General features: G+C 42.5%; 1 protein-coding gene across 1 annotated transcript in view; it reads right to left on the reverse strand.

The window, feature by feature from the left end:
- The window catches only part of col18a1a (collagen type XVIII alpha 1 chain a), a 65,615-nt gene extending 54,393 nt beyond the window's left edge, over window positions 1–11,222 (reverse strand). Inside the window, exons 1-2 of the mRNA XM_028990883.1 lie at window positions 11,079–11,222; window positions 10,921–10,994 (exon numbers count right to left, since the gene is read on the reverse strand). Of these exons, the coding sequence (XP_028846716.1) occupies window positions 10,921–10,994; window positions 11,079–11,089 (85 nt within the window). The 5' untranslated portion in view covers window positions 11,090–11,222. The remainder of the gene's footprint in view (window positions 1–10,920; window positions 10,995–11,078) is intronic.
- Window positions 11,223–11,915: the final 693 nt, after the last annotated feature.

Genomic DNA, 11,915 nt, shown 5'->3' on the forward strand with positions numbered 1-11,915 from the left:
TGCAGCAAAAGCATTAAAAAAAGGCAATAATTTATCTAGACAGGAATAAGTAACTTGAATTTCTTTGACATTCCAAGGTGGGTCTTTAGAAGGTCACCGCAGGCTCTTAACTTAAAAGAGAGTCGTAGAAAATATAGGTTTGCAAGGTCAATGCTCTTTAAAAGCAGAGGTTTAAATAGGAGCGATACATAATTCACTCTCACACTTGACCCACTTCAGGCAAAGACCCTTCACCACTTCTGTTCAAACAGAAACTCTCCAGGACAGAGGCACACAAAGGCGCTCAGACGATGTGGACATTTTAAGTGGGGAAAATAACTTTTGGGTCTCTTTGAAAAGAATCCCTCTGTGTGCAAATTATGCAGATTATGCAAATGAATCCTGCAAACAATTTTATGGGATCAGGCAATAATAAATCACATCCACACTGTCATGTGTCCAAGTAAAGACATTCTTAAAGCAATTGACATAGTACCATTGTTGTTGTTATACTACAACTTATATTACAAGCATTACAACGTTATATTACAAGCATATTCTCTCATGTCGTATGAAGTTCCCAGTAAGTTCAATGACATTCTTTTTCCAAAACTTTCAAGCAAAGTGAGCCATGCAAACAACAAGATTTATGAGAAGGAAAAACAAGTCGACACTTTTGCACAAAACGGCAAATATGTGCCGCAAATTTTTACCAAGGCCGTAAAAGAAAATCCATGCTTTCGAGAGCAGAGCCTATCCCCTGATCCTCTAAGCAGATACCAGTGGGAACAGACCCGGTCATTGTCACTTTCAGAGGGGTGTACTAATTACGCCCTTAATCCCTGCCACCTGACAAGGTGAGGCCAGTCAGCAATGAGGTCACGGGACCCCTCCAGCAGGGAGAGGGACGGATTTTATTTCAGGGAATGGGTGTTAATGGAGCAATGGCAGCAGGTCGGCATTCAGAAAATGCAAAAAAAAAAAAGAAGAAAAAAAAAGCGAGAGACGGAGAGAGAGAGAAACAGTGTTTCATTGTTTGTAGTAATAACAGATCTATAAGAGCCATGTTATTTAATGTTATTTCAGCAATCATCCTCCTGCTGTGTGCACGCTCCGTAGAATGAAGCGAAGGGTAAACACTGGTGTTTGGTTTGGCGCGGCATTGGGCAAAAGAGCGGGTGTGACTATATATTCTATAAGGAATGTATCTGACAGATGAAGGGAGGAATTTGGTTATCTGCACGTGTGTCAATACTGAAAAGGCAGTAATCGACGTTTATGAAAAATGGCCCAATGCTTTCGTTTGAAATTTGTATTATCGCACACTGACAATCTTAGCAGGAACCACAGATAAATCAGTATGTGGAGTTTGTGTTTTGAGGATTTGAGGGGAATCCTTGGTGACACAGGTGTCACAAACAAAAAAATTTAACAAGTCCCTCAGTCCCCAAGCTCCATGGTGCAGTCATGTGAAAATGTATGATCTGGTGTTCCCATGACATCATTTTAAAAAGTGCTGTGAGATTGGATGGTTTATTGTGTTTATTTTTGGAGTTTGCTTGCTCTCCCCGTTTGGGTGTAGGTTTCCCCCGGGTTCTCCCATTTCTTCCCACGCTCAAGGTCATGCACATTCGGTGAACTGGTGACTCAAAATTGTCCATATGTGTGATTGTGTGAGAGAATGGTGTGTGTGTGTGTGTGTGTACGCGCCCTGCAGAGGGCTGACATCCCATCCTGTGTGAGTCTCCGCCCTGCACCCAATGGACTCTGGCAGCTGTGGCCCTAGTTAGAAATAAGCAATTGATGAATGAATGAGTGAATGAGTAAATGTTCATTGTTAGTATATGAAATTTTGCACACATTTAAAAAGCATCTCCTATATTAACTTTAACCTGTTGTGACCTCCTTCCATGACTAAATTGATATATTTGGATATATTCACATTGACCCTTTAGCCTTAAAATACAGAAAATCCAATGTGACATCTTTGTCACAAAAAGGAAAATGCAAATGGGCGGTTTAGTTAACTTTGTCCCCCATCATTTTCAAGAAGAAATGTGTCTGGGCTCTTATGGGGTTAGACTTGTTGGCCCCCTAAAACTTTTCAACAATGCAATTGCTCCTCATGGGACCAACATGAATAAATACTTTGTGGCCGGATAACAAATAGTCCAACATTCCTTAACTCCAATTTTGTTACCAACATTCAAACAAAATTAGGATATTTTCCACAATGTCCCCTGTTACTTCCTATCCTCCAGGAACAGCAATAGAACATTAAGAGAACAATCATATACTTTTTAAAATTCTTTATTAAAGGCCAAAGATAGAAGGCTTTTCAAGCTTTACAGTTCATTAAATCTTCTTGCCCGATAAAAAAAAAACTTCTGACACTTCTTTCATTTAGGTATAATTAGGATATTGAAAAAGTTTACAACCAGGGGACCATTTGAAAGGACACGAGGTGCAAATTCACACACAGCCTGGCATTTAGGTCTCTGCCTGTAATTTTCAGATCTTCTAATTATGCATGCAGATTAGAGCCACCTTTTCTAAAGCTCATACTGTGTCCCTCTACTTAGGAAGGAGAGGGACTCGGGCCACACTCAAATAAAGATCCCTCTTCTTAACCAAGAAAAATGGCACCCTTCTTTCCGCAGGATACGTTTGGAAAACGAGGCATGATATATAGCGGGTATGCTTACACAGGACGACTGTATTTAAACAAACTGACATTTTCATGGCATCTGCACATGCCTGTGCAGGTGCTTCTCTCTCCCGAAAACCTAAAGCAAATTCCAGTCCATCATAACTAATGGTGCTGCCGTCCATGGCCCTTCATTTCCAATGTGCGAATGGACATGTGGGCATTCTGATGCTCGTCCAGATCTACCTCAAGATCTACCTCAAGGGGCAAAGAAAAGCACAATTGAACAAAATTAAACATGTGATTCAGAGCTGGCATCCAATTCCAGGGCACCTAGAAAGCCAGTCCTTTCTTCGGAGTTAATCCCTGTTGCTTGGTTACTGACTGTCAAAGAAATCTAACACTCGAGGATTAGTCGGCGGACTGTGACCTTTTCTCTGATTTTTGAGAAATACTGACGGGAGAATTGTACTCAGTGTTGCCAGCTGTTGAAAATGGCTACATTCTGAGATTGCGATACCATTTAAAGCAAGTGTGCCAAGAAAAAAAAAACATAGAAACCCATGCTCTTAAATCCCCCTTAAGAAGGAAGTAAACTAACAGCTACAGATGACGTTTGGCCTGTAGCTACACAACAGGGCCTGGGATTCACTGGGACCATTCCGGCCGACAAAGAGGTCTTTCTTCAGCTAGACAATGTTAGTCCCTCAATTAGCAAGACCTACACTGAAAGGAGAGTGCCTGCTTCATTGTTTCTCAGTAAAAGTCAACAGAGGACCTCCTGGACCTCCTGCCTTCTTTGATTAAAGACAAAAATCCCAGGCAAAGGAATGTTAGAAGTCAAAGTGAGACATGTGGTGATGGCACCCCGGGAGACGAACAGGCTACTCCAGACACACCCGTGTAAGTATACCTTGACACAAATTTGAATCCATTACAAATGTACTCAATGTATATTTAATAAAACTGTAACTAAACAATAGAGTTGCACTTTTGTCACTAATAGTTCATTGTCTAGAGCTGTAACCAATAAAGAAACACGTTGCTGTGATGTATGATGCATGGTGAATTTGTCATGAAAATGCATTGCTAGCTTTTTCCACAGTTTCTTTTCAGTATGTAAGTTTTGTACTTTCTCCTAAACCTTTCCACCAGTAAAAAAAATGACAATTGAAAGGGATTCCCCTGTTGCTTTTTAACACGTAGCAGACACCCTAACAAGAGATTTTCCTTTAGCAACAAGACAAGGTGAACCTTGAAGTCCCTTGGCCCCTTCTTCGCTGCTAAGATATTCCAGTAGAAGCTGAGCAGCAGTGCCAAGATGGCGTAACCCTATCAGGGAGAGTACACATGAAAGCATATGGCTGGCACTTGTGGTTGGTGGTTCAACAAAGATACGGGACCACTGGCACAGTCAAAGCCCCATCAAAATATCTTGGGGCAATTTTGCTATAATAGCCATAAGCCAAAGTTAATTGTCCGTAACACTATATCCACAATAGGAGCTGCCAACTCAAATCACAATCCGAATTTGTTATGCTTTGTACAAATTCTGAGTGTCTATAGATCTGTCTGAGACACAAGAGAAAATGCCGAAACTACCACAAATCACAACCTCTTCATTCGATCATTTGTTCCAAAACAGAAGAGCTCACAGAAGAGCTTCAGCCAACAATCCCATAATGACGGCTGCCGCCTTGGACATGCCCGAGCTTAAATGCCTCCAGCCCCTGATGCATGGGTAACTCAGGCACTGCTCGACTGAAGAACAGATCTGCAAATCTTTCAGTGCTCTCTAAATGTTTTAACGACCCCGCAGTTGGCTAAAGTCCCTTCGTCCTCTTTACGCATCTCAATACGTGGCACTGTGCCACCTGGCTTGAATAAGGGAAATGAATAGAAGGCTTCCTTCATTGTCTCAGGTCCCACATCACGAAAAAGACACTAAGCAGCCTCTAAGAAGGCTTATATTTGCTTATGTTCATGCCTATGCATAAATTGCAGGAACAAATAAACCACTGTCAACTGTTCAATAAACTGCTGCTGATCCTGACACCCTGTTACAGAAATGCATACAATACACCTTCTGCTTAACCCTTGTTGACGCCCTGTTAATCAATCCAGATACCCCCATCCTTGCCAAGGGAGGGAAGAAAGTACAGGCCAAAACCACATCTGGGAAATTAACCACACATGAGTCACAATCTAACCACGATCTAGCGAACTTCCAAAAGGTTGAGGACAAAAGGAAACGGACACAGGAATGCAACAATAAGAACCTTCATGACAGGAATCAAACAAAAGGACTACTTTAGGGGAGCAACGTCCGAGAGTCCATAAAGGGCTCCTCAGTTCACATAACGTTCTGTTAAAGGAGCATAAATAGGGCAGGTTTCTGGACTGGGTGACAGCGCCTGCACCCATCTGAACACAAGGGGAGTAGAACGACGCTCTGCATTACACTGGCCGTCAACGGCAATCCACAAGCGATACCCCTTTCCCAAGTTCAGGCCCATTCCCAGGACCCTCTAGAGGTCTCGAGTATACTAAAGGACACAGCAAATCCGTTTTTTTGTCCTGACCCTGGTGTACTTGATGTTAATCTCTCCTGCCCAGGGGAGAAATGTCTTTCACACCCCTGTGGTGTGAGATTTGTAAGGCACTGAAAGAAGAGAAGTGTCTATGCCGCCTGCGAAGACAAAAAAGGCAGACAGGAAAAATTCAATGATCTGGGTGAAGAAACTGAGGTTTAACCACACGGAGAGGTTCAGAACTTCTAGTAGTGTCTTCTCAAAATACTAATAGCGCATCATGAATACTGCAGAATTGCCCTAGTCCACTTGGTCTTATGCCTTCCAGTGTTCCAATTTTCCCAAATTTCATTCACAAGGAGAAAGGAAATGGTGTCTGTTTCTTGGCCGGCCATATCCGGTTTCATTCCACTTTGCACACAGCGGGACTGATGTAAACACTTACTAGGCCGGAGGGTGGGGATGAGACAGCAGGTACGAAGATCACATTTCTGTCATGGAGGCCAAGAACCACTGCCCGACAAGCCTACACCTGGTGGCCATGGAAACCCCCATTCATCCACATTTCAGTGGAGCACGCCCTTCAGGGTGACTGAGTGCTGAACAAGGAAGTGACCTGAATCATAAAAAGCTCAACAAGGAGCCTTAAAATATCTGTCATAACCACATAAAAGTTATATTTACATATTAAATGCCTTAAGGTTTTACAAAATGACATCCACTCAGTCATTTATGATATTGATTAATCTGTGATAAAAATAGGAAGACATGTTTATGCCACTTGAAAAGCTTTGTCTGTATGTAAACAGCAAAGCTCTTAAGAATGACTCTTCGGAAAACACTTGACTTGTAGGATGCAAACTCCCATCCTGCAGGAAGGACCTCCCATACAGTTCACATAGACATCCGATATATCCCATGGTCCTATCATATCCAAACCACTGTAACACAATTTTACTGCATCAAGGGGTTCCAGTATTGCAAATAACATGGCCATAAATAAAGTCACATAAAGAGCAAGGCTGTTCATGCGCGTGTTTAATACTCCAGATCTCACGTTCTGGTGCCTGCTGTTGGCAGTGTCAGGCCAGGCCTGGCATGGACACCCTAAGCGGGCTGAATCCACAAGCCTTTGGTTACGAGTCCGCATCCTTACCGGCTAGGCCACCACTGCTCCTTCACTGAGCATCTTATCTTATACTTATACTAGTATCCTTCCAAAAGTGCAATTAACCCAACATTGTGACAAAATTTACGTGTAAGAGAAAGACAAAACATTAATATTCCTTCATACTGTTTATATAAGATACTGCAACTCCAGTTTAGGAGTGACGCTTGTGTCCATTGCTCGTCTTCAGGTAAAAACATTATGGGTGTGGTGCCCCCCCCCCCCCCCCCCCCTCAAAAAAAATCTAAGCCTGTTATTTGTAAAATGCTAAGACTAAAGCAAAATACAAGACACCTAAGTGAGGGTTGCACGCAGGAACCCATGGGAGAGTGAGAGGGCGCTCAGTGTGCCATCAGTGACCGCGATGGCTGGGTCTGCTCCACAGTGCCCATTACAAATCCACCTTTCATGCAGCAAGGTGGGTAATTACAGTTTTCTTTGCGGGTTTGCTGGCGTTGAACCACAGCACCGCTTCTCACCACCTTTGTGCTTGTGCGAGCCAGGGGGGAACATACACAAACACAAACAACAGCTGTCATCACAACCTATAATGTTTCCATTGTATCCTTTCCTAGTGGAAATGCAATATGAGAACATTGCCGCTAATAAGCCTGAAAAAAGTGAACAATGTACTATCTATACTACTTTTGCATTTTAGGTGGTCATAACAACGTACAGAGGACAAATTACATGACACTGATGACACTTCTTTTTATGGTCTGTACAGTATTTAAGTTCTTTTTAGTTTAAAAATGTAAATACTGGCTTGTGCACCAATGAATTTGTTTGTATTGTGGATTTAAACGATGGTCAAAGGCTTTAGGGGCGTCACTCCAACCTGGGCTTACAAAATGAATGAAATGTTATACCACCAATGTTCCCTGCCACCCAGATCTCATAATCTTTTAATACTTTTGGCACCAAGAGAAGACACCCGCTAAGTGCCACCCCTCGTGAATGCAGCCTCTGTTGGTGTAGAATGAAAAAAAAAAATTATAATAAGACATCTAGACAAACATTTTCTGTCACTGCATGCCAAGCCTGTTTTAACAGCATTGGTTTTTTTCAGGGACCAGCTTTGATAGGTCTGTAGCCTTTGATCTCAAGCTGTTAAGAACACATCTACTGGTTGCTTCCTATTCCTTGTTTGACGTGATGTATGTAATTTGAAAGTTTTAAGCTCAAATTTCACGCCTGATCCTTTTTCCATGGTAGAGCGTGATCCTGCGCCTTCCTCTGTAGAGCATCCAATCTCCATTGGGCTGACAGTTATGCTTGGAGCCCAGCCTGGAGTACTTCCTTTCACCTCAAACCAAAACCCTGAGACGAATCTGAGCCGTACCAGGGATCCAGTTGACCACAGTCCGACCACTTCATTCAACAGCATATTGGATTTTTAAAGGGATTTGTCTCTAGGCTAATTATATAAGCGGCTTACATCTTATATAAAACATTATGGGATCTTACATAAAATATATGCTCTAAACACATGTTTACTATAAATTGAGCAACTGTTGGTGTGGGCTGGAACTTTTGGGGGACAACAGTCAGATAGGTCAAATTTAGAAACCAGAGCAACCATGAAGCACACAATGTACTTTTAACTTTTAAATGTAAATCTCAAAATCCCTATTCCATGGAATATTAAGAGAAGAGACACAAAACTGCAGAGAATAAACAGGAAAGAGCTTGGAGATGCTTCCAGTTTGCCAGATGACATTGCCATTCCTGAGAAGAGGCATGTGTGAGCACTAACGTCAACAGTGACAATATCGCAGCATGCTTTGCCAAACCTGGAGAGCAGTGAAGATCCAACACCACGGCAAATGAAAAAGCATTATTACAAAAAGAGAATAGTCTAGAGGTTTCTTTCTTATTCTGGAGTGAATGAAGTGTAGATGTACAGACATAAGACTCTTGTTGTGGCAAAAAGTACAGTTACTGTCCAGCATCAGCACTTCCTTCGGATGCTAACGGGCCTCCCACTGAACTCTGCCTGGGCTCTTCGGAAGTTTAGCCACCAGTGAATCTGTTTATTGACTGGAAAATCTGTGGATTACTGACACCACAGGAACTGCTGAGCCAGAGCGGGGCTTTGTGCATGGCCCCACTCACTGACTAGACAGAACTGGCACCGTCAGAGATAAAAGGTCATGCCATACCACACGAGGGGACGGATGAAAAGGAAATGAATGGATTGAAACTTTTATTCCTTTTTTTTTTTTTTCGGGTGTGTGATGTCTTTGATGTCGTTGTTCTGGCAGTTTTGGCTGTGCACAGTCCTTAGTTAAAACAAGTTCAGACATTCAGGCAAAATTGTATTAAATGCACTGCACTTGAGGGTTAAGCATCAAGTCTCATCAAGTTTAATCCCCACCCCCAAGCTTCTGCACTTAAATACACAAAACCAACACTGAAATATGTCTTCACATTTAAACCAGAGCCTACTTGTGCACTTCAGGCCTTATCACTTTTTCTGAATCTGAAGTCTAGAAGGGCATGGCAACAATGCAACTTCAAATCTGTCTAAAGCATGTGCAACGTGCCATATTGTACCACTTATTTAATAAAATGACACTAAGAGTTTATATGATGTGCGGCACCTTAAAATTGAATCAAATGCACAAAACGTTTATTCATCCAAAGTGATGAGGTGCAAAACGTTTTCAGTTTTCAAGCAAAAAACACACCCTTGAGCATCCACGTTTGCAGCATCAATGTACAGTGTCCAGTTTCTTATTAAGATGATTGAAATTATAAATATGCACCAAAAACTACACAATGGTTAATTGTCCTGTTAATTGTCTAGACCTTAGAGCAAAGACTTCTGGACATATTTTTGCATTGACCAAACTTGCCTGGTCAGCTGTGATTTTTTATTACTATTTATTTTAACGCAGCACCTCATTCGGTGATTAAATGAGCCAGCAGGGTGTTCTCTTACTGCTTTTTCGCTCCCGTGTGCTCGGCAGCCGCAGGGGAGGACCACACGAGGAGGGGGAGCTGGTCGCATGACAATAGGGAATCCTCCCTGAGGCGGGCGGAGAAAAAAGGGCCTTCACACCCCAATGGCTTCAACAGCGCATTGGCCCGAAATGCATAGCAAGCATCACTATGGTCCAGAGCCCCGGCGAAGGTCTCCAAAATGAACTTAGGGGGGTCCTGTGATTTATTCATTTTTAAACGCATCACAGATCAACACCGGTGCCAGACAGATGTTTCTGAGTGAACGAGAACGAAAAGTCTGTGACATTCGACACAGCCACAGAGAGAAAAAAAACAATTAATCATCCCTACTGCGCCACACCACACCCAAGACACTCGACACGCTCCAAACTTACTTCTGAAAACAAAAAATATGGCTCAGGGGCACACCAACCTATTTTTACTCAGAATATTGTCCTAAAAGTTGTCACGTCACTTGTGGCGATAGTTGTCATCAGAGGATGAAGATGGCTGACCTACTCACAATCAATCAAATATTTATGTCTGGGTCCAGTTTCAGCCATCTATATGGCAGCTGAACAGCCGGACTACAGAGCCTCTGCAAAATTAAGTTCAATCCTATCGGAGGTAAGTCATTCGGGGTTAAATAATTCACACCAAATAATTCTGAAACTTGCTTTCCTAACACCGCTGGGCAGTGAGCATGAGGGAAGACGCTTGAGGAATGTATGTGTGTGATTTGACCACAAAAAGCCCCAATGTTGCAGGTCACATTCCCATTTTAAAGGCATCGGCTGAATCTCCTCTTGCCATTTATACTGTGGCAAAATGCATACATCTGCAATTACAGTTACAGACACGTGCAACACAAGCAACAACAATAAAATAAACACTCAAGGTACTGTCAAGCAATGAGGTTAAAACACACATATATATATATATATATATATATATACACACACACACACACACACACACACACACACACACACACACACACACACCATTTATACCATGTATAGATACAATATATAAAGGACTAAAATGATTATGCTTATATGAATCACCTCAAAAGGGTGATTCCCTTTTTTCCAGACTGTGTAAGGAGTAAAGGCTAGATGACGTAATTCTTTTAGACGATTAAATTGCTGAGACTCAAAAGTGGAATGCCCACGCCCCAATTAATCATTTCCAAAGGGAAAGGGGACGTAGGGAAGATGGTTTTCTGGTTTTATTCACATGCATCTGCACATGAACGGAGGGAGGCAAAACACGGCCAGAATAAATAAGGCAGAAGTTGGACACGATTCAGGGAGAAAGTGCTTTTCCAGGTGCTTCTCTGGTCGTGGGTGGGTGGGGGGGGAAAGTACAAATAATCATCCAAAGGCCAAAATACTCATTTACTCATGTGGCACTTCTTACAGCTCCCAATTAGTGATCAGATACCCTACGATATCCTCCTGCGCGTCATGTTGAGCATCACATTAATGTCCTCTCTCTCTCCACGCACCGCAATCACACCAATAAATCCCGACCACTGCGACATAAATAATGAAACGAGTGCGGAAGAGTTAATAGTTAATGAGTGACCGCTCCACAGCAACCGTGAGCAAGTAGCGCCCATAATAAATGTACTTGAACGGACTTACCTGGATACTGCGACGCTGCCGGCGCCGAAGCGAGCAGGACGCAGAAAAGTAATGGCTCCGGCCACGACAAACACCTGTAACGAGGAGGCACACCTTTAAAGGTTTAGTTTAGTTTCGTTTTTTTTTTTTAAATAACTTGATACTTTGCGAACCGCCACCTCTTGTTCATCTCGACGTCGCTCTCGGGTGGCGCGGGGAGGAAAGGAGAGGCCGCATGGACGTGAGGTGAACAGCTGATGGGAGGGAATGGGCTTTCGGGCTCCTCGGGGATGAGAGAGACGGGGCTGCGCGCCCGGCGCCGCCGACTCTTCCGCGGGGTCCTAGCGTCCGGCGCGGTGACCCCGACCCTGGCGCCACGGGCCGGTTTTACCATCCATCCCTTCACCTAGAGCAGCGAATACAAACCGTTCGTCTGAGTGCTTTTTGCACTCCCGGTAAAAAAAAAAAAATGATTCTAAACACATTTCAAAAACTTATTACATCACATGTTTATGAGTTCTGCCTCATTTCGATCTGTTTGTCACAGCAGCTCAAACAATCTTTATGTCATGCATGCCCATGTTTATGGATACAATGACAGTCTTGGGAACATATTTGACATTTGAATTCAAACCTTGCCTCAAGCCCAGTGTTAATATTCAGAGCTGAATGCCAAGATCAATACTTTTATGTGTTTTTTTTTTTGTTTTTTTTTATCACAATCAATTATATTATTTACAAATGTGTTAACATCTGGGCAACGGATCACTGGAGAATTTTGAATCGATATACTGATAATTAATTTGTAAGTCTATGTAAATGCGGATCAGTTCTAACCGCAGCAATCAGGACCATAGACAGTTCCTGTTATCTCAGCAATTACATTTTATTAAAGTGGTAACTACATGGATTAATCAATTGAAATGGGTGCCTGGTTATTAAACCAATCAAGAAATGCAATTTAAATTCTAGATTTTGACATGATTGATCTGCATAAAAAAATATCAAATGTACAC

Source organism: Denticeps clupeoides, chromosome 9, assembly GCF_900700375.1.
Source record: "Denticeps clupeoides chromosome 9, fDenClu1.1, whole genome shotgun sequence".
Taxonomy (NCBI): domain Eukaryota; kingdom Metazoa; phylum Chordata; class Actinopteri; order Clupeiformes; family Denticipitidae; genus Denticeps; species Denticeps clupeoides.